This window comes from Channa argus, chromosome 7 (genome assembly GCF_033026475.1).
Source record: "Channa argus isolate prfri chromosome 7, Channa argus male v1.0, whole genome shotgun sequence".
Taxonomy (NCBI): domain Eukaryota; kingdom Metazoa; phylum Chordata; class Actinopteri; order Anabantiformes; family Channidae; genus Channa; species Channa argus.
Genome location: NC_090203.1, coordinates 24,522,965 through 24,545,494, shown reverse-complemented (window position 1 = coordinate 24,545,494; position 22,530 = coordinate 24,522,965). Strand labels below are relative to the sequence as shown.

At 39.7% G+C, this 22,530-nt stretch overlaps 1 protein-coding gene across 1 annotated transcript in view; it reads left to right on the top strand.

Annotated features, from left to right (window-relative positions):
* Nucleotides 1-22,530, top strand: part of ascc3 (activating signal cointegrator 1 complex subunit 3) — a 132,436-nt gene that overhangs the window by 106,595 nt on the left and 3,311 nt on the right. Inside the window, exons 28-39 of the mRNA XM_067510491.1 lie at nt 450-595; nt 2,498-2,618; nt 3,485-3,627; nt 6,987-7,124; nt 7,576-7,696; nt 7,945-8,077; nt 8,321-8,446; nt 10,994-11,105; nt 11,547-11,681; nt 14,901-15,125; nt 18,208-18,359; nt 18,718-18,868. Of these exons, the coding sequence (XP_067366592.1) occupies nt 450-595; nt 2,498-2,618; nt 3,485-3,627; nt 6,987-7,124; nt 7,576-7,696; nt 7,945-8,077; nt 8,321-8,446; nt 10,994-11,105; nt 11,547-11,681; nt 14,901-15,125; nt 18,208-18,359; nt 18,718-18,868 (1,703 nt within the window). The remainder of the gene's footprint in view (nt 1-449; nt 596-2,497; nt 2,619-3,484; nt 3,628-6,986; nt 7,125-7,575; nt 7,697-7,944; nt 8,078-8,320; nt 8,447-10,993; nt 11,106-11,546; nt 11,682-14,900; nt 15,126-18,207; nt 18,360-18,717; nt 18,869-22,530) is intronic.

Sequence of the window (22,530 nt, the reverse complement as noted above, 5' to 3'; positions counted from 1 at the left end):
TGAAAATTAATGACGTTGCCCTTTAAAGTTTGTTTCAAAAACTCCAGATTGATTGATTGTTACTGAGATGGTCAGACTTCTGTCAGGTTCTCCCATCTCAATTTCTGAAGCTCTGTTAGTGACGGATGGGTTCCTGGTCACCTCACTGACCAAGGTCCTTCTTACTTGTTTCGGTGTGACTCCTGGCAACACCGCTTTAGAAATGGTTTTATGCACTTAAGCCTGATCTGTGTCTTACCACTTTCTTTGTCCAATCAGTTCAGTTTGCTTCAGGTGACGTTCTAGAATTACCTCAAGAAACAAAAATCACCTGAAGGCAGTATTATCAATTTTCTGAATACCTTCAAAGGAACAGTGTATCAGAAAGCTCGTGCCAGTCTGAAAGCACAAAGATTTAGTTGTTTCTCACATAAACCTTTTGGAACCTCACAAATGTGTCTGTTTTACAGGTGAGGACAGAGGTCCAGTGTTGGAGGTCATTGTGTCCAGGACCAACTTCATCTCCTCACACACGTCTAGGAGTGTCCGAGTAGTTGGCCTGTCCACAGCTCTGGCCAATGCCCGAGACCTCGCAGACTGGCTGGGAATCGGAGAGGTCAGAAAAAATATCCAGGCACCAAGACATACAGCAGTGCATACAGTAGTCTTTCACCAGAAATATCAGAACATTTCTTTAAATTCTTTTCCAGTGTATTTCAGTTACCTTTTGAACCCTTGTTCTTTGGCCAGATGGAGGGATCATCTCCATAAGCTCCCTTGTTTCAGGAAGAGTCAGACTGGCTTTATGTACCAAGAACAATGCTGAAGTGAAGCCAGACAAAAAAAAAATCACAGTATTTGTGTATATATGGCTCATTTGTTGCCTGCCTCTTGTAAATCTGTATCTAATAATGTATATAATAACAGCAATTTGGAGAAGCAGATATGTTTGGTGTAGAGTAGTGTTTCCTTATAATTGTCTGGATGACTGCAGTGATGTAGATGGATGAGTTGGCCTATCAGCATCAAAATGATGCAAAGATTAGTGAAATAATATCAATAAGCAGAGTTCTACTTGTCTTTGATGGTTATTACATTATTCAGTCTTAAATTCATGTGCCTGCAGTTGCTTTCTGTTTTCAGGATTACGCTTAGGCCTGTACGATTTGATCAGACAGTTGTTTTGCGATTACTGTGGACAGAATTATCAGTGCAATATGAAAAACAAATCATGTTTCTACATGAATAACTATTAATGAAAAGGCACAGATTACTGGTTAACTTAATATACATATTTGTGAACTCAAACATATAGACAAACTAGTATAAATCAGACAAAAAATAAAACAATTATATAGTTTTCCAAATTAAATTAAATGCCAAGTATTTCTATTTTATAACTACTTCTAATATGAAAAGCTTGAATAGAAAGAAAGAATTTTTCTTTCTGAAAATCAAGACTCATGCTGATCTTCATAATTTTACTGGAGGTGTCACATAAGTGCAGTTGAATGGCCACGATACAAAGAAATGCTGATTTGGAGCATGTGGAGCAACATTTGTTAAAACTATGAGGATCTTGGTTTTTGGAATGAAGAAACCAATCACCCTCCGAAAGCAGTTGTTCTGGCCAAAGGGTTTTAATAGTTTTTGGACAACAAAAGAGGTCAATGATGCAAATGAACAAGCTAATCCAGGCTCCAAGTTGACAGAGACTGAGTAAGATGTGAGTAGAAAAGATTCAGTGTTAGTTTTAGCGTCTGTGTGGTGATTGTGGACAGTACGGATTATTTTGAAAATGTAACCATTATCTAAAGATTGAAGCTGCATTGTATTCATAGTTTGAAATGGGTAGTTCAAAAGAGTTAGATTCATTATTCTATCTGTAGAGTGAGCTGTTTACAACATCAGCCATCTGTAAAACTCATTTGAATGAAGTGCTTTTTCCTTATCAATTACATTTTTCAGCTGTGTGAAGCCAACTATTCTGACTTTCTGTTCTGGACCATTGTTGCTGCTGCTCAGCTGCTCGGCAACATGACATTCTGGTAATGTCTGTAGGCTATTAATCATACAGTATTTTCCATCATCACAGACACATTTTAGATTATTGTAGCTTGACTTTTGCTCTGCTGCCAGAGCTGTAAAGAGACACCCCACAGTGGCTGTGTGCCACGCATAAATCTGACTGTCTGGCTGCTGTTGGCCCTGAGCTGGAAGATTTGTAGCTGCCCAGTCCAGGCTTTTGAAATGTCCTTAGACATGCAGCAGGAATCAACACAGTGCAGACATTACAAAGTTCAGTTCTCTCTATATGTGGCATCATAGCACCTTGTGACACAATAATCAAAGGTTAACACAATTCTGCAGAGGCTGGCTGCTCTGTGCCTCAGTGGCAGTGAAAGAAAGTTCACATTGCAGCCAGATGGGGCTTCAGATACCAGCTGCTCACATTAAATCTCTTTTTTTCTTCCTCCCCCTCCCCCCTGTCGCCACCACCCTCTTGTGCGTGTAACAGGTGGGTTTGTTTAACTTCCGTCCGTCTGTTCGCCCTGTACCGCTTGAAGTTCACATCCATGGTTTCCCAGGACAACACTACTGCCCGCGCATGGCCAGCATGAACAAGCCCACCTTCCAAGGTACAGCTCCACACGAGTTACACGGGCATTTTGACATGTTATTACTAGACCTGTTCGAGAGCTCTTTTATGTGTTGTTTGCTAATTTCACAAAATATTAATGTTGTAAATAACAGATTTAACTTTCCTAATGTGCGGCTGGTATTGTGTTAGTACATTATTATGTATTAAACTTCTCTTTACTGCATTTGAGCTCATTCAAAATCCTCTGTTGACTGTAGGAGAAAATAAGTAAAACAATAATCCTACAGCTTAAAATAATGCCAATATTAATATTCCGATTCAATATGAGATATTAGTAGCATTTGATATTTTTTATTGGCACAGTTAAGATCTAATGTGGTAATCAGAAGACAGGTCTTTTTAATTCCTGTTATGTTCCTATATTAAATTACATCTTTAAAGGATGGTCAATTTCATACTAAAGTTTCTAAAAGGCTAAAGTTATTTCTGTTTTATGCTTACCTTTTCTTAGCAGGGGTGGATCTAGAAACTTTTTTTTTTTTTTTTTACTGGGGTGTCCAAACTGGGACACACACTAATATGGAACATTTAAAAAAGTTATTAAACTCAAATTTAAAAACCTTTCTGTAAATGATAATAAACTGTATATTATAGGCTAAAAGTATGTGTATAAAGTGTTTGCTCACATTCAGAAATGTCCAGTATGTAACGTCTCTATCATTTTTAACTCTAAATATTCGTACAAATCAACATACAAGTCAGTTAGAAATAATCTGCCTTGCTGCAATTGCAACCACCTTGTCACGGGGGCAGGGAGGTCAACCTGTGGTCGTCCAATCAGAAGCCTTCTACTGTTTCTGTGTCTTTATTTTCAATTCATTATTTGAATTATTATTTTTCCAGCGATACGGAGCCACTCCCCAGCAAAGCCAGTGCTGATTTTTGTCTCATCGCGACGTCAAACTCGACTGACGGCGCTGGACCTTATCGCCTACCTGGCCACAGAGGACAACCCCAAACAATGGCTGCACCAGGATGAGAGAGAGGTTCTGTACTTTAGCACCTACACTAGAAGTACAATAGACCAGCTTTAGTATTTCATGGATGACACACAGAATCCTTTAGGACATCGCCAAGAGTAGCTCACACACCTACTCATAACGTGACACACAGCCACTATTATAGTGTGTATAGAACAGAAAACAGTCACATTGGTCACATTTGTGCAGCTGGATTGATAAAATTAGCAGACATGTGACACCGACAACTAACTGGCTGAAGTGCTTATTTATGTTTACATCATGCAACGCTTTAAGCAAATCTGTTTGTGTGTTATTCTCTTGTGTTTCCTTTGTTTCCAGTGCGTATTTTCCTCGGCAACCTTTTCTTTTGCTCATCTGTCTCCCTTTACTGAATTGTGCTGATAATCAATTTTTCTGTGTACAGTAAATACTGGTTCAATTGTAATTCCGTGTGGAATTCGGCCCAGCTTGTGCCATAAAAGTCTCTGTCTTCCTTCAGTACGTCATATTAGCCTTAGCATAAGTCCAGAATAAGTTCTTTTGTGTTCACATCGGAAACTTGTGCAATTAAAATAGATTCCCCAGCCTGATATATTAAACTTTAAATAGCTCATCATGCATTTATGATAGGCCTAACAATAAGGAGGACATCACTCAACTGTTTTTCAGTTAAGTGTGTTTTTTTTTTGTTTGTTTGTTTAAATCTTCAGACAGTTGTGTGTCAGTAAGACTATACCAGCCATGATAAATTGAGCTTACACAGGCTGGCATGAGACTCAGAAGGCTTCCTGAACTGTGGCACTTTCTGTAATTGTATAATTAAACTTTTTAGATCTTTTTAGAATGAGCCTACAAAATAGGATGCATCCACACCAAACGATACTTGGACCACGACCAGGTTGAGCACATGTACAAACATTATTTCCAGAAAAATTGAGACACTGTATAGAATTTAAATGTAAAGAAAGTCATACAATGCTTTACCAAATAATTTCAAATGGGGTTTTTGATTGGAATTTTGATTTGCCAGACCACAGGGCAGTTTTTCACATCACTCAGTCCAGGCTCAGAGAAAGTCTTTAGAGATCGTTGTTGCTTTGCATAAACCTTGTTCACAACCCAGTCATGACACTGACTTGTGAAAAGTTAAATTTATTAGTAATGAGATTTCCCACCCAATTTATTTTAGTGTTATTTGACCAGTTAGCTGCCACTGTCACATCGTTTTGGAACAGTATCAACATCAGAATTCTAAATTTCAATGCTGTTGCTACTTAGGTTTCAAATGATTTGCAAAAGACATTTTAGACCCCCAGTGAACATATAAACTGCACTGTCACCCTCAGTGCATAGCCGAAGATATTTACATTGTAATTACTCTATTCCTCTAGTGCCACCTGTGCGGTGGATTTTTTATAAGACTTTGAAGGGTTTAAAGAGCCTTGCATTTATCTGGGAACTTAAAGGCTTAAAGTTTGTGTAAAAAGTCAGTATAAGCATTTATCCACTAATAGTAAACTTCACACACACACAATTTTATCAGTAACAATTTTAACTTACTGGTTCAGTTTAGATTAGCTTAACTTTAAGTTAGAATGCTTCTTTTTTCTAATATTTTTAGTAGAAATATGCTCCAAAATGTATCTTTATGTTTTGGAGCATATTAGCTACCTATCAAGATAATTAAAACCGGGCACATGCAACTATAGAATAGATTTCCAGTATTTTGAGGTTGTACTGTAGGGTTTCTGTAATACCAATCGATAAGCTAGATAGTAACATTTTAAATCTCTATGCAGACTAAGACTGATGTAGACACTGACCTAATATTTGCTATAATTTGGTACAAATGGTGTGGACTTATTTGCAATAGTTTCCCTCATCACTTTTACCGTTTGTGTGTTTTACATAGCAGCTAAAAAATGTTACATGTGGATGTGGAACCATTACAACATTCGGAATTTGCTTCTCTAAACTGTGCAGATACCCTGTCTCAATGCAAATATATACAGTCTTATAGAACAGGCCTAGTTTCTGTACATATGTGCACAGCGTGTCCGGCCGCTGTGTGTGTTCTGCTGATATATGCTTCTGCCTGCTGTTTCTCTGCTGGGTAGCAGCTCAGCTCCCTGCTGTTTGACTGACAGGCTTCTAGCTATAGCTACTTAACTCTCATCGGGGGTCACCCACCGCCCTCAATATTCTTTCCGACCTGACAGCTTTCTGAGACCACCAGCTCCGTCTCATGGGGTAGATGTTCTCTCGCTCCACTTCAAAGAAAAAATATATATACATATATATAAATTTTCTTTTCATGGGTGAGGCACTAATTCTTTATTGTTTTATGTGTTCAAACTATTATATGGATTTTTTTATATATTACTGACACACTGTACATGCACATAGTGTTTGTTAGTTTTTCAAAGAAGAGATATGAACATTTCAAAGTTTATATTTAAATAATATATTTTGTGAAATACAAGAAGCCAACTGTTGTCTTGGTTTTCGTTAACTTCTGCAGCTCTGCTCCACTTGCTCCATGTCTGTTTATTCTGAGGTTACAGCTCGGGTTACATTTTTTTTCCCCTTCAGCCGAGATACAGTTTGTGTCGGCTGGAAGACATTAGATTTATATTGGTACAAGACAAAATGCTCCACTCCTACTGGAACCAGAGAAGAGTCATACAAATCAGCTACATGTCTGCAACTAAGTAAATGTGACTATGGAGCTGTACTAGCTATTTATGACTCTCTATATTACACATCTATAGGTCAAAACGGTATGGAATATTTTAAAGAACATCAAAAACTCAGTAATTGCTATTTTATGCTGAAGTTACTGTATTTTAGCAGTAATGATGGGGGAATATCACTTTCTTGCCGACAGTTAGACGAGAAGATCCATGCTCATGTCTTGTCAACACTTTAAGGATGCCAAGCAACTAGTGAAACTTAATAGTCCCAGCACATGGACTAATCTCCATAAAATCCCAATATTTTCGTGCTTTGTTTTTATGGAGACTGAACAAGGTACAATATCGTAATCAGTGAACTTTAAGTCCTAGTAAGTGGATTTGGTTACATTTGGAAAAAAACAGGCTGTTTCCAATCTCTATGCTAAATGGCTGAGAATGTTATCCATGTATAAGCATGTTTCTGTCGTCCAACTAGCTTGACCTTTACAGTCTCCTAACCTTCAGTTTTGTATCTTTCTGCCAGTGCAAATAACTAGGGATGATTCTTGATGAATGTATAGTTTGTAATGTTAGTGTGTCCTGGTTTGACAGGTCAGTGGTCAGGAGTGTGCTTATATTTGAAGCTTCTTGGTCTGTTTGTAACGGAATTTGTGTTTTGTCGTTGTCTTTGCTCTGGTCGATCTGCAGATTGAAGACATCATCGCCACTGTTAGAGATTCCAACCTCAAGCTAACGCTGGCCTTTGGGATCGGCATGCATCATGCCGGCCTGCATGAAAGAGACAGGAAGACTGTGGAGGAGCTGTTTGTCAACTGTAAGATCCAGGTACAGCTTCACACTTTACACCACATCTGTACTGAATAACCAAATTCTTACCATTGATAAGTCACATAAACGTGCAATTTGGTTAAAGATATTTTATTGCAGAATGAATCACTGCTGTACTGGTTGTTGGTGGAATGCTCTTCATATAGTGCTGTGCAGGAGTAAAATCTTTGTCACCCAGGAAACACATGAACATTTATATTTTTGTGTATTTACCTTCTGAAAGAAACCTGTGTAATCCAATAGATCTCCTTTAAATATTTGTATTTCTTTCAAAAGAGGAGTGAATCACTGTATGCACATACTCAATTTATGCACATGTTTAATGACCTAAAATCAAAGGATTCTGTTATTTTTCTATTTATTAATGCTCCATGTTTTTCATGAATTTCGTGTAGGTTTATTCCTATCTACTCATACTGTTCCTACAAGTTCTCATCTCTTTTTTCAGGTTTTGATTGCCACGAGTACTCTGGCCTGGGGGGTGAATTTCCCCGCTCACCTGGTGGTTGTCAAAGGAACTGAGTATTATGATGGCAAATCAAGGCGCTATGTGGATTACCCTATCACAGGTACACACCGCTATCAATGAGGTATTTTCACCCGGTCACACACAGAATCGTTTCTTGAATCTATCATAGCAGGATAGGAGTGAGCAGTGGTGGAATAATTGGTAGAGAAGTGGAGCAAGTGAAAAAAGTAGCAGTGGTGGGCAGCTTCCAGGTGTCAATGTCAAGCTCTGAAAATAGACTCAGTTAAAACTATATTCACTTTTTGCAGCAGCTTATATAGCCCCAAAATATGTGCTATGTATGTGTAGATGTTCTGCAGATGATGGGCCGTGCAGGCCGACCTCAATTTGATGACCAAGGCAAAGCTGTTATTCTTGTCCACGACATTAAGAAGGATTTCTACAAGAAGTTTCTCTACGAGCCTTTTCCTGTGGAGTCCAGGTAACAGTCACGTAATTTGATAGATATTTCTTGCACATTTTGTTAGCACTTCATTTGACCAATAAACAATGAATGGATAAGTTCAGGCAATTAATTTGGTAAAAAAAAAAACAGTATAGAAATTAAAATCCCAGTTCTACAGCTTGATACTGCAGCAATTAGGACCCAGCTCTCAAATGCCACTGAAACAAGACTGTAAATTGGAAACTACCTGTATGTGATCTGCCTGTGTTGCGTCGCCAGTCTCCTCAGCGTGCTGTCAGACCATCTGAATGCTGAGATTTCTGCAGGAACCATTTCATCCAAGCAGGACGCGATGGACTATATCACCTGGACATACTTCTTCAGGCGGCTGGTGATGAACCCCAGGTTAGAAAACCATGCTCACGCCTTGTTCATCCAACAGCAGCAATTCATACTGATCAAAGCCGAAGCCAACACACACACACACACACACACTCACTGCACATTGTTAGATATCTGCTGCTTAGACAGAGAAGTATCCAGAGCATTACAGCCTGTTGGCATTTCCATGGCTGTCAGCCCACATTTTCTGAGGCTGCGCAGTAGCAACATACAATATGCACAGTAATACAGCTTCTAATTAAACTAGAGTATTTTACATTGGGTTAACTACAGTTTTTCAATAAATTTCAATAAATTGCTTTTGTTGGCTTTTTACTTGCCGAGTTTTTATTGCGAGTAATGTTAACTTGTCAACCTGAGCATCTCACCTCTGCTGGGCTTTGCCTCCTCTCCCACTGGCAGCTGAAATGCCTTTAATCGGGTTGGCATTCCTTCTCGGAGTCCCTCACACTGTCGAACCCTGTACCGTTGTGGCAAGTGTTCATCATAACAGAACCTGCATAAAGAACATTAGTGGTGTTAAAAGGAATTTACGTTAACATGTTATTATCACATTAATGTTAACAGCACTAATATGTATTCAAACTTAACAGTCTCGACAAAAGTTCAAATGACAAAAAAATGGCAAATCTAGTCTGTGCCTCTTAGTATGTGGTCCCACGTCGACTCATGCTTGCTCTCGGACAATGCAGCTGTGGCAGGAAATGCCATTTAAAAAATGCCATTAGCTTGTAAAAATAAACAGGAGTGCAACAACAGAGATGAAGGTGGAAGAACAAATGAGTGGCTTTCAGATTTGATGGACCTTTATGGAGAAGCTTCTGTTTCAGCTGGAAGCCATATATAGGAAGGGATATGTTGTAACCCAGCAGTTTTTGAGGAAACTGCGAGATTTGACTGTTGATGAGACAAATGACTTGTTACTGGGAGCATGTGGCTCACATTTCAGTCAAACTTGTGCACGCTTGTCAGTTCAGGAGTTCACGCCAAAGCTCCATACACGTGACTTGGAAACATAAATGTAAAACATCAACACAAAAAAGAGCTTCCAGTATGAGGAACATATTTTGGCTTTATGCAAGCTCTTTAACTGAGAGTTATACATCAGCACCCTTAAATTCAGCTTCATGTTACATGAAATGCTATTAATATTCTTTCTTAAAGTACTGCTCCCTAGACACCATTATCTTTATGCAACTGTGTTGCATGTTAACAGCTAATATATCACTTTTGCTTTCAGGCTTTGTTTCATGAAACACACACACACACACACACACAAAGAGTCCCGTGGGTATCATAAACGTCTGCAGGCAAACTCCATCAGGAGCCTAATGGTGATGATGCTAATGGCCATGACTTAATCAGACAGGCCCTGTCATCGGTAAAACACTGTGAAATGTGTTTAGTAATGAACGTATTCAGCGCTCAGAATGGTTTGCTGTTAACATGTGGAGCAGTGGAAATTAACATTAACTGAACATTAAACACGCATTGAATATGGCCATCACCTATCCCAACTGCTGCCTCCAGCCTGTGGCTGCGGCTGGGATTTCACCTTCCTGCTCCCAGCTGCACGATAAATGATTCTCTAGGATGATTATGAAGAAATGATTTGTTTGGATCCATATGAAATGTAGGTGATTTTTCAAAGCGGGTACTTTTCATGTGTTAAGCGGGCGGATTTTTTATGGGGCGACTGGGTTCAGGAGGTATAGCAGTCATCCACCAATGCCAGGGATATTTGTTCGATTCCTGGCTCCTCCTATCTCTTGTCAACGTGTTCTTGACCCAAATATTCAACCCCAAATGCTTAGTAAACTAGCTAATTTGTAGGTGGATGCCAATCCATACATTATCTACACTAACACTCTAACACTTAGGAGGGTCGTGGCACTAGAGCCAATCCTGGCTGTCCAGTTGGGCAAGAGCCAAGATATGTTCTAGATAGGGCATCAGTCGATCTTAGGGCTTACACAGAGAGACAAACATTCACGTTTACCTCCACACCTATGGGCATTTATGAGCCATGACACACCAAGCTGATGTCCGACTGATGGACAATATTGGGGAGTCAGTAAGCATCTGTCGTCCTAGTTGTTGAGGTGTTTCCCACGTTGGTGACAATGGTCTAATTTTTGACCGCAGCTTTTCAGCCCTTGGTGATAACTAGATTGGCAGTTCAGCTTAGTAAATAGGGGCAACAGAAGTCAAGAAGACCAATCAAAGAAGACAAGCAGGGACACATCCTCTCATCTGAGTATTCCGAGCATCAGAACACACTTTAGTATCACTAGTAACCAGTACATAAATTGAATTGTAACTCATGTAGTGAAGCATGGTTTAAGTGTTTAAATGGTACAATATACGCATCCTAAACCAAGTGTATCTCTTCTTGAGTCTCGCGTTACAGGGTGTGGCAATGCTTAAGAAACAGAAGTTTCATTTTAACAGAGCAAACACTATTTTGGCAAAAAGCTAAAATGGGTTTTGACCTGTAAGAAAAGTAATTGATATTTTTTGTAATTGCACTGAGTATGATTTGTTGTTTAGCTATTACAGCCTAGAAGACATCAGCCATGATTCTATCAACAAATACCTGTCCAACTTGGTGGAGAGGAGTCTGCGGGACCTGGAGTGCTCTTACTGCATAGAGATACAAGAGGTGTGTGTGTTAGTGTGTGTGTATTATTATAAATAGGTGGGGGGAATATTTAAAGGGGTCAATTAGCAGAAATGTAGTAAAATATTCATAATTGTGTTTTCTTTACAGTGTAATTGTCTAAAAATAGGAACCATTGTGTTTTCTTTGCATCAAATCTTGGGTCATCTTTTACGAAGGCCACCGTGTTTTTACAGTAGCCCAGAACAGACAAACCAAACAGTGGCTTTAGAGAACGAAGTGCACATTTTAACATACATGGAAGCTATTACATATAGTTCTACACCCTCGAGGGGATAATCAGATAATGGCTGTCTGTAACCTCACTGCCGGATGCCATTAAATCGTACGCACTGCACCTTTATGTTTGTAGTCCAACAAACGTTGCTGTAACATGATATAAAGTTTGTCTTTGTAAAATATTTGTTTTCATCAAATCTCCAGGATGATCGGACTATTGACCCACAAACTTATGGTCGCATTTCCTCCTATTACTACCTGAAGCATCAGACCATCCGCATGTTTAAAGAACGACTGAAAGCTGAGTTGTCCATACACGATGTGCTCTCTGTTCTGACGGTGAGTTTTACACTGTGGGGACATGGTTATGTACTGTGGCTCTGTCACCAACTACTATCTAATTGCTGCTTTTCTTTTGGAAAACCAAGCATTAAAACTAACAATTGAATTATGCTTACATTACTTTGTCTTCTGTGTATAACAACGATTCCGGCTTCTGCATGGTTGATCCAATATCTTTTATTGACAAAACCTCAAATTAAAACTGAAAGAGTACAATCTAAGCACATCTTGTTTTATTTCAAATATTGTTTAAATACTTAAGGACCTCAAAGTTTGAGAGAGTGTCAAAAAAATTTAACATGTTTCTCACTATTTTGCAATTTAATGTTGAAAGAAATCCTGCAGGAATTTTAGTAGTCCAAAGATTAATTTCGTTGGAAGGGTGCGTGTGTGTTTTTTATTTATTTTTTGTCGAACCCAGTCCACATTTTGGAAATTTTTGCATCTGTACTTTCAGTATTTGACAGCTACACTGGAATCATACAGTACCTTCTTATAATTCTCTCCTTTTAACATGTGTCAGTGCAACATACAGTGGCTTTAAAAAAAAAACACTTCCTTTTTTTTTGCCCAAATTTATTCAAAATCAAAAACTCATTGTATCTAGAACTTGGTTTAGATAGTTCACACATCTGTGCATGTAAAGTCACACAAATCACAGTGAATGTCAGTACATAAGACAAGACAAAAAGTCCCAGAAACCCGGTAGACTCCAGATTATTAGGCAGTCTCTTTGGTGAGCGAATTATCCGATTAAAAAGCTTCATGCAGACATATGCAATCACATTTATCAGGGCTTCATTAACTCTCCTCACTTTTGAGGTGTTATCTGCTACTGTCGTCCTTTGATTGACTGATTTGGGTTTTTTCCCAAACTGATGGACCAAAACAAAAAGCAAAGTCAACTCGATTGACTTTATAAACACAAATCAAACTTCAATGATTTTAATCTTAATAGTATGAAAAAAAAACACTTCAGCCAGACTTATGTAACCCAGTCGATACAATTTCATGTTATGGCTGTTGAGAAGAAAATATTTACACTAGAGGAATATTCTCTGTTGTGTTTTTGTTTTAATCTTACTGAGCCTTTGCATTTGTATTAGGTCCATTTTTGTGCTCACTGAATTCAGAATGGTTAAAGCTGACTTCAAAAAGGAGGCTAACATATGGAATAGAGTCCACTTCAGGGCATGCTATGCCTGGCTACCTCCCCAACAAGCTGTGATTCAATAGGCCAGTCACCCCGCCGCCCCATCCACTCCCCCTTTGTGAGCTACAAAGCACTGGTATGTTCCCCCAGTTCCCCCTAATTGCAGCAGCGTGGCCACTAATGAGCAACACTCACACCTCGCCTACACCACCACTGCCCACCCTTCTTACACACTTCTTACCCGCTTGTTTGTTTCCCTGAGCAGTACGCTCAGCCTCTCTTTGTTTACCTTCCTGCTGTATTTGTTGTCTTCTGTTTCCGAAGATAGCGGCGATTTCACTAAGAAGTCAAAATGCATTAAAATATGCTAAAAATATGCATATGCATACAGGCTCAGAGGGGAACCTGACGTAATGGTGAAGAAAGATGAGGTTCTATTGAGCTGTGTTGCAGCTGTAAAAACAGCACCTGAAGAATAACTTCAGTAAATAAGGTACAGTTGGCCGAGATGAGACAATCGTCATTATCAAAAATGTCAAATACCAAATCATAAGGTTTTTCGTTTTATATGACAAGCAGTAGTAACATATGAGTTGCAGAACTGAAAGGAGACTACTGATGATTTCCCACTTATTTTGACAACTGTTCTTAATTGGATGTGGGCGACTGAGTGGGTGAGTTAGCGGCTACCTATCATTAATGTCACATCATTAGGGTCAGGGGTTCAACTCTGCAGCTAAACTGACACAGCTTGCATTATCACTCATTTGTGTTCATCATGAGACTCTTTTAATTTTCAAAACAAAGTTTTTGAATTAAACAAAGGTAATGAAACGTTGGATAAGGGATTTGGTTCACTGCAGTTTACCATCATCAGTCCCAGAGTCCAGAATAACCTTTTTAAAATGACATTCTGAGACCTCATGGCAAATCATGTTTTGCAGATTTGCTTAATAAATGACTCAGTGTATGAACATATTAACGACATTGCTGTCACTGATTGTGTTATTAATAAATGGACTGGCAACAAAGGCAGAAAAGTTGAAACATTTTTCTACACATTATTTTTTGGAGAAGCTGATGACAACACATGGGCATAGGCTTTTAAAGAAAAAGTTGTTTGAATGGCCGGCCAGTTCACAAGGCCGATTTAAATGTGTAAAATGCATAAATACTTGTCTGTTTAGCAGTTGCTTTGTGGACCAGACTCCTCATAAGGGGTCCCAGTTGTGTACACCTCCCTCCCTGTTTTGTTGCCTATCTCCGCTCTTTCTGATTTCTCTAATGCAATTGCTACTTCACTGCTCTACGCTGCCATCGCACCCTCCCTCATCTGTCTTTCTAAGGTTAATATCAGAGTTGTAAGGCAGTGTGCAGTTGTTGGTTATTTGGGCTTAAAGAAATATAGTCTTTCTCTCCAGGACATCCATATGCAGAAACCACAACATAAAAGATAAATCATTAAGAGATTATTTCTGTTCCTTTCTCTCACCCCAGCCCCTCCCCTGCTCATGTCCTTTTTTCCTGCCCTAGCTTTTGAAACACAGGCTTTGAGCAATGATGGATGGGGCCTTAAAAATCTGGGTCCGGGGGCAGCCTGTGACAGATGCCTCCAGCACAGCCTGCCGATGGGACTACAATAGCTGAAGTTGAACTGGAGTGAATTAGTGGAAAGAAGCCAAGCGTGTCCACGCATCACTCTGTAGAACAATTACAAACAAGTCTGAATACATAGTCTCAGCACAAATAGACGGATGGACCATCAGAATTATTTTACCTGACCTAGAGCATGTGTGTCATTCAGTGGTTGTCTTCCTGAGAAATGTTTTATTTTTTTTAATCCACATGCCAAAACTCGGTGGATTTTTTTAAACAGGTGTGCAAAATACTTAGCATTGTGTATGAAGAAAAGATTCATTGCACTCTGTTCGGGGAAAGGCAAAGCTGGTTTTTCTATCAGCGAGCCCAATGCAGCTGTTAAGAGTACAGGTGCTGGGATTAAAAAGGTCTGACCGCAAGCTTGCTTTCAACTTCCCGTTTCACTTTTGATCTCTGCCTTTCAGGATGCAGAAGAGTATGCCGAGCTGCCCGTCAGACACAACGAGGACCAGCTTAACAGCCAGTTGGCTCAGCAGCTCCCCCTACAGGTCAACCCCCACTCTTACGACAGCGCCCACACGAAGACCCACCTGCTGCTGCAAGCTTACTTCAGCCACGCCCAACTACCGTGCAGTGACTATACCACTGACACCAAGACAGTTCTCGACAATGCTATCCGGATCTGTCAGGTAGAATTCTTATGGCAGCATAACATCCACAAATGATAAATATTTCTCGTGAGTATTTTTGTTTCTGCCTGCAAACATGGTCAATTGACTTTTTTTGTTTAAACATTTAGCTTGTCAAAATGTATGTAGGTTTCCTGCAGAGTACAGCACATCAGGTTGTAAGCATCTTATATTTAGCCAGCAACTTACCTCCAACCTACAGGGAGCAGGGGATGTTAAATATTAGTAGGTGATTTGTAGTTCAACTTGCTGATCCGGCTCATAAATAACATGATGTCCAGAGCTAGATCTAACACTTTGGGGTTACATTGTCTGGCAGTGGCAATGGTTTTCTACTCGGTGTCTATTTGAATAGTGGCAAAAGACACCAGACAACTTTTCACAACATTATCAACCATGTCCATGCAGCCTAAGGTGTAATCTTCGAGGTCCTGTTTATGTTAGTTTCTTTGTATGCCTTGTTTGAATTCGAGAACATGTCTGTAAGCCATTGTCCACAGCTCAGGATGGGTGTCGGTGTGCGCATATGTACATGTGCTTGTGATTTTCCATGCTGTGTGTCTGGCTATGATATTGCGTGGCTCATGAATGTGGTTATTTCTTTGGTATCCTCCTGCTACTGAAATGGTTCTGGTCTTCGTTATCTTTACGGTTATTTTTTTGTTTAATGGAAGTATATTTTTATTGATATTTAGTTACTGGGTTTACTCAGTAATTAGGTTAATGCAGCTCACAACTGTTGCTTTCTCTGGACATTGATTATATAACCTCAAAATACTGCAACGAATGCAGTCTCATGAAAAAAGTAACAGCGCTGTTTGCAATTTTCTGGTTTTCTGCATAAATTGCTAATGACATGTGATCTGATGTTCACCGTCTTCACTGGGGCGACTGCAGATCAGAAAGGTAGAGCAGTCGTCCACCGATCCCTCCTCCTGACACATGTCGAAGTCTCTTTGAGCAAGTCACTGAACCCCAATTTAGTTGGTCCTGCTGAGTACAGGCCAGCTGCATAGCATCGGTGTGTGAGATTGTGAGCGCAAATGGGTAAATGAAAAGCAGTGTAAAGTGCTTTGGGTACCGGTGAGGTAGAAACGTGCTACTTGTAAGCTGATAAACAATCATGATCTTTCAAGTCTTTATTGAACAAACCTATTAAACAAACAGGGTGATGGTGGAAAAAGTAATGAAGGCATTTTGGATCATTCCTACTTACAGAACTGCTTCAGCTCAGCCATATCCTTAGCACGTCTGTTGTCAGCCTTTCTCTTGAAGTCATTCAACAGCATTTCTCTTGGTTTGAGGTCTGGGCCAATCCAACAAGTGGATTTTGTGTCTCTATAGCCATTCTGCAGTCAGGGGGCCTGGTGGTAGAGCATTTTACGAATCCCACGCCACCAGGTGTGGCCTGGGTGGTGCCTGTCCCAAGCCCGGTTTAAAAAGTGGGAGGGTTGTGGCAGGAAGGGCATCAGTGACACCTGAAAGGACAAGCCAAAAGCTGTTGTAGGGGCCTGGTGGCTCGGTGGTAGAGCTATGGGTTGGCATGCAGAAGGCTGTGGGTTTGAATCCCACCCCACCAGGTGTTGCCCCACCCAGCCACCAAGTGCAACCATGGTGCCAGTCTCAAGCCTGGATAAAAATGGGAGGTTTGCAACAGTAAGGGCATCTGGCGTCAAAACTCATGTCACGTGTGGAACATGTTTCGATGGTTCTGATGTGGCGTCCGCTGAAGGGACAAGTCGATTTACTTTGATGTTTAGCGCCATAATCCTGCAGCATCTGACAGCTTCTTATGAGCTTTAGTCTGCAGACAGCCACCCTCACATTGTAGTGTAGGATGCCTGGGTAAATTTGGGAATTCATCGATTAATTATTCCTGTTGTTTGTCATTGAAAACTATTTCTGCTTTGATTTTGTTGTAGTTAAATTGACTATTTATTTTTTCAAAACACACATAGAATGTAGTAGTGTAAGTTAAATTCATCGTCTTGATTAGCCGTATTAATGAAACCTAAGTCTGAAGAGTTTTTGATATTACAGGTAGATTTCAGCATATAGAATAAATGATTATTAAATATAATTTAAATGACTTTTAAATATTGACAGTGCCTCTTTTGTGGGGCACCTCTTACTGCCATCATAGTTTTGCTGTTTGGAACTCAACATTTGTGCTGATTCCATTGATAATTTTTAAAGTTTTACACTATTAAATCAGGTTCTGATCACACACACACACACACACACAGAACTAGGTTTTTTGTTTTGTTTTTTACCGCATCTGATCTAGTTTTCACATTTTTTTTAAATTAATTCAGTTAATATGCATGCAAGGTCCTCTTAAATTGTGACATGCATTATCTGCTGCCTTGAGATTTTGGTAGAAACTTTGATTAATCTCTACACACAGGGGTTTGTGTGATTTTTGGGAAGGATTTATAAAATTACTGACCAGTCAACCTGTAGGTTCTCAACAGAATCCCAAACCAAAGATTGTAGTGCTATAGTGGTTTTAGTAGATTTCTGTTGCCCCCCCTGTTTTCTTCCCCCACTGGGGCACACTGCAATGCACCAAGATGCCAAATTGGCACAGACAAGGAAACACCTTCATCGGTCTGATGTTATCAATGTAATAAGTTACAGTGTGATATAAGAAAATAAAACCCAAAAAAATTGAACAGGTGCAAAAGAATTGGCGAATCAAGGTTGTTCTATATGATCGAACTTTCTGTTTGATGACACTAACCTGAAAGTCCCTAACATTCAACAACATCCATAGCAAATTAAGTTGTGCAGTTCACTGAAATTAGCCCCCCAATCCAAAAAAAGTGCCCCATTGTTGAGTTCTAAGAGATAAATTCAAACCACTGTCTCCAGTGGCCTCAAAAGTTATATGTTAACATTTTCCTTAATCTGTTTGTAGTGGACCTTACGGCTTCTCTTCATGTTTGTGCTAATCTTACTCCCAAAGTATTTACTATTCTATCCTGTTCTGATCTTTTCTAAATGACTTGGGTAGAGAAAACATAGAAGTCCTGACTTGTGTTTTTCATCGTTACACTTTCTTCTGTTTGTTTTCCCCCAGGCAATGCTGGATGTAGCTGCCAATGAAGGCTGGCTTGTTACAGCCATTACTATATGCAACCTGGTGCAGATGATCGTCCAGGGCCGCTGGCTGCATGAGTCCTCTCTGTTGACACTGCCACATGTGGAACAACAAGACCTCTACCTGTTCAGGTGAACATCACCCGTTGTCTCTGCTGTAAACATTACATCTCGTTACGCTTCTTTTTCATATCATCGAACAAACTCTGGGTGTTAAGGATTTTATAGCTTTGATTCCCAGGTGGTGTAACAACAAACAAGACTCTGTGTTGTTTTCCCAATTAGCAGCTGGTGTGTTTCTAAGCAGATTGGAGTGCTTTTCCATCCCCAGAATATATGAATAGTATGCTAACTCGATAAAATAGGAAGATATGAAAATAGAGCAGATATGAAACAACACCAACAGGGCCCCACGATGATTGACAGTAGGATTTGTTGCTTTCTCATGACAAAGAATCTCTCTCATCCCTCTTCTGTAAAACCTCCACAGGAAATGGGCCAACAAGAGCGGGAGGAGCAATGTAGGGGGTTTCAAGGGGCCAATCGAAGGACTTCCTGAGCTGATTGCTGCTTGCAATGGAAGGGAGAGTGTTTTCACTGATATTGTCAGCCAGGGGCTTCAATCAAGCCAAATTGCCCAGGTAAGATCACAACTAAAAGCTCCGGAGCACACTGGCAATACGAGTGCCTATCGGTATTAGTCAAGTATGTGCTTCAGAGCAGTGGTTTCCAGTCTGGGTGCTTTAGCGGATGACCTGGTTTTATTGTGTGATTTTAGTGATATATCACAACATCATATTGCCAACATTTACTTACATTAACTAAAGTAAAACATATTGAAACATAATAAAGACTTAAAAATATCAAAATCAGGAAAAGTTTTGTATGACTTAAAAATAAGTTGATAATAACAAAAAAAATACATCTAACACCTGCTGGTGTTTAGTTTGAATTATTTCGCTAAAATATTAAAATACATAATCAGCTAGATAATTATACAGTACTTTAATATCGTGTGTATATATATATATATATTGTTTTTTTTTTTTTGGGTGGGGGGGAGATGTGGAAATCACTGTTTTAGAGAAGGATAATTTACTTTAGCATTAGTGGGGAAAAGTAAACTGTGTATATTGTTGAATATTGTAACCTCAACAAAAATGATCAGGTTGTATGTATATAGACAGTTTCACTAATCACTACTTTGCCAAAAGGGTCTTTACACTGCACAACATCCACAACGACCTCCGTTCCTAGACCCTCTTTTCACATTGGAAAGAGTGGGGGGGAAATGGAAAGAAAGAAACCTCAGAAAAAGCAAGTGAGGAGTGATATCAGACAGACATGCAACAGGAAAAAAAATTACATTCCTATACAACTAAACTGTAAACGCGATTAAGTTTTTGTAGGGAACTTAATTATTACGTTCGGAAAAGTTTGTTTTTTTTTTTGATTGAAAGAAAGAGTAGTTTCATTAAGTGAAAGGGAGCTGCAAGAAGGTGGATGGGGAGGGGGCTTAGTGTACAATGCCCCGGACTGTCCAGCCAATGAGCCTGGTTCTCTTCGCCCCCACAGTGTGCGAAATACCATTTTCCAGGGAAACGTAATCGCGTTTGCAGTGTAGTTGTATAGGAACGTCATTTTTAGCAGACAGGGTCGGTACAGAGCACAGCAACATAGTAGATTTACATTATGATCAACCAGACATATTGTTTAGTCCCCTGTATGATTCTTTAAGGTACAGTATATCACAAACCTATATGAAAGATATGATCAGGCAGAATAATCTTCAGAATATGCCTACAGTCACATTTAACATATGCAGATCACACGAACCACCTCACACATTAGTGAGTGACGTGCCAGGAGCAGTCTTGCCACTGTGGTCTCAGATACCTCCAGGATCCCCAATTACAGCTCCATTGATAGGGTTTACAGCTCCAATTTAGGAGCTAATTGCAGTAGTAATGAGAGTGTCCGGGCAAAACGGCAGGGCCTGTGGCTTCACCCAATCAGTGTTCACGCCTTCCTCCTTCCCCACCTTTACTCCCCCACTGCACCCACCCTCCACCCCACAGTGTGGCAGCCTCACTAATTAAATAATTAGATGTGCAGCAGCGTTCCTGTCTGACTTGCTTGGGGAGAGTAATCCTCACATAAATAGCTTTTGCTGGGTGAATCAGAGAGGCTTTTCTCCTCCCAGCCATCAAAGCACTACACACACACACACACACACACACACACACACACACACACACACACAAACACCTTCCCCCTTCCTCTGGTGATTTTTTTTTTTTTACTTTAATATCTGCCACACACTTTGTGCCTTTTTTCTTTTTTTATGTCTCATGTCCTCATTGTGGAGGTTTGGGGCCGAACCAATGATTAAATTCTCCATAAAAACACTTAAGAGGCACCTAAGAACCGAGAACAGCGTCTGTTAGAATGAATTAAGGTTTAATCAAACAGCAGGCTTACTGAACTCTAGCTCATGAATCTGTCTATCTAACACAACCCCACCCTCTTAAAACTTCTTTTTTTTCCCCAGGATTCTGTTGGTCACTTCTGAGCTCCACTCATAACATATGAGAAAATGAGAAAAAGGACATCTCATTTCCACAGTGGGGGAGAAATTAAGTTGGCTACTATTAAACTTGCTGCCCCATTTATTTGGTGACTTATATGTAAGATCTCAGTCATTTACCACATTAGATTTCTCATATGGATACAGGTATTATCATGAAAGTCACTATAACTGTCCAATAAAAATGAATCTGACTTTGTGTTACCAGTGGTGGAATGTAACTATTTAGATTTGCCCGAGTACTTTGCTTTAAAGAGTCCATATTGAGTCCATATTATGCATAATTTCAGGTTTACGTTTTATTCTGTGGCTCTGCTGAGATGGTTTTGGATGATTTACAATTACAAAACAGCTTTTTGTCACGCACTACCCTTTTCTTAAGCTCTGTGTGAATCGGTTCATACAGTATTAGCTCGTGTCTCTCGCGGCTCAGGCTGCTATCGCCCAGAGTTTACTCTGTTTTGATTGGCCATTTTATGGTAAGCAAAGTGCAAAGTGGTGAGCCATGTGATGTGGTGGGTAATGTATGTATGTTCTGGGCAAGCAAATCCAAAACGCGGGGGGGGGTTTTTCGGGGTCAATTAAAAAAACCTCTGAGGAACATTTTGGGAGGGTCCAGATAGTCTCTTGGATTTTCTTGAAAGTCATGTGACAGAGGCGACGGACACACAACATTTTGTTTTATACACATTTAACTACGTCAGTTTTTTTGACACTCATCACAACAGTTAAACTACTATCACTACTAAAGTACTAAAAAAATCAAAAATCAAAACATAAAATCGCTGTGGTTCTGCCTGTGTTTTTTTCCGGATACTGGGTTTTTGCCCATACACGCGAATGTGTGTGTGTCCCTGCCTTTGGCGTAGTCGTAGCACTAGTTACTATAGTAAAATGTCAAACACACATTAATGAACAAGTAACTAAGGAAAGTTTATTTAGCTTTCTAGATCCGATGTCACAAACTCGTTCACAATACAAGATAGAAGATAAAAAGAGCAACAATAGGAAGAAAACATGCAATAAGAAACTGCGTTCATAGGAGAGTTCAAACAGATGGATTCACATATGTTAATTCCAATGGGAGTTCCAGAGTTTAAAAACCATGACTTGAAAAGCACAGTCTCCTTTAGTTTTAAATCTTGAGTGAGGAACAACCAGCAAACCCTGATTAGAGGATGTTAGAGACCTGCTAGTGACATAAGGCTGCAGTGCATCTCTAATGCAGACGGATGACTGACCATGCAGGGCTCCAAAGGTCATAACAAGAATTTTCAGTTGAATTCTGAATTTGATGGAAAGCCACTGTAGAGTCCAACATTGGTGTTATATGTTCCCTCTTTGAAGACTTGGTCAAATGCTTTGCAGCCATGTGGACCACCTGTAAATGATGTTTTGCAAAGAAACATGAAAAGGCAAAAGGGAATGAAGCATGAATAATCAGCATGAGACACCATAGGTTTGGGACATGCCGTATTCCTGAATTGGAAAAAGTAGAATTAAGTCAAACCAGTCGCAAACCAGCTGGTCCAGAGTCAGCACCTGGTCGGAAATTACACTATGATCTCTAACTGATGATTTTAAAGAGAATAATCTATAAAGAAAATTGCATAATGAGTACATTTTAGTACTTTTTCAACATTTATTGTAGGGCAGACAGTATATACAGTATGCTATTGGTACTGCACTTTTACTTAAGATAAGACTTCATTTGCC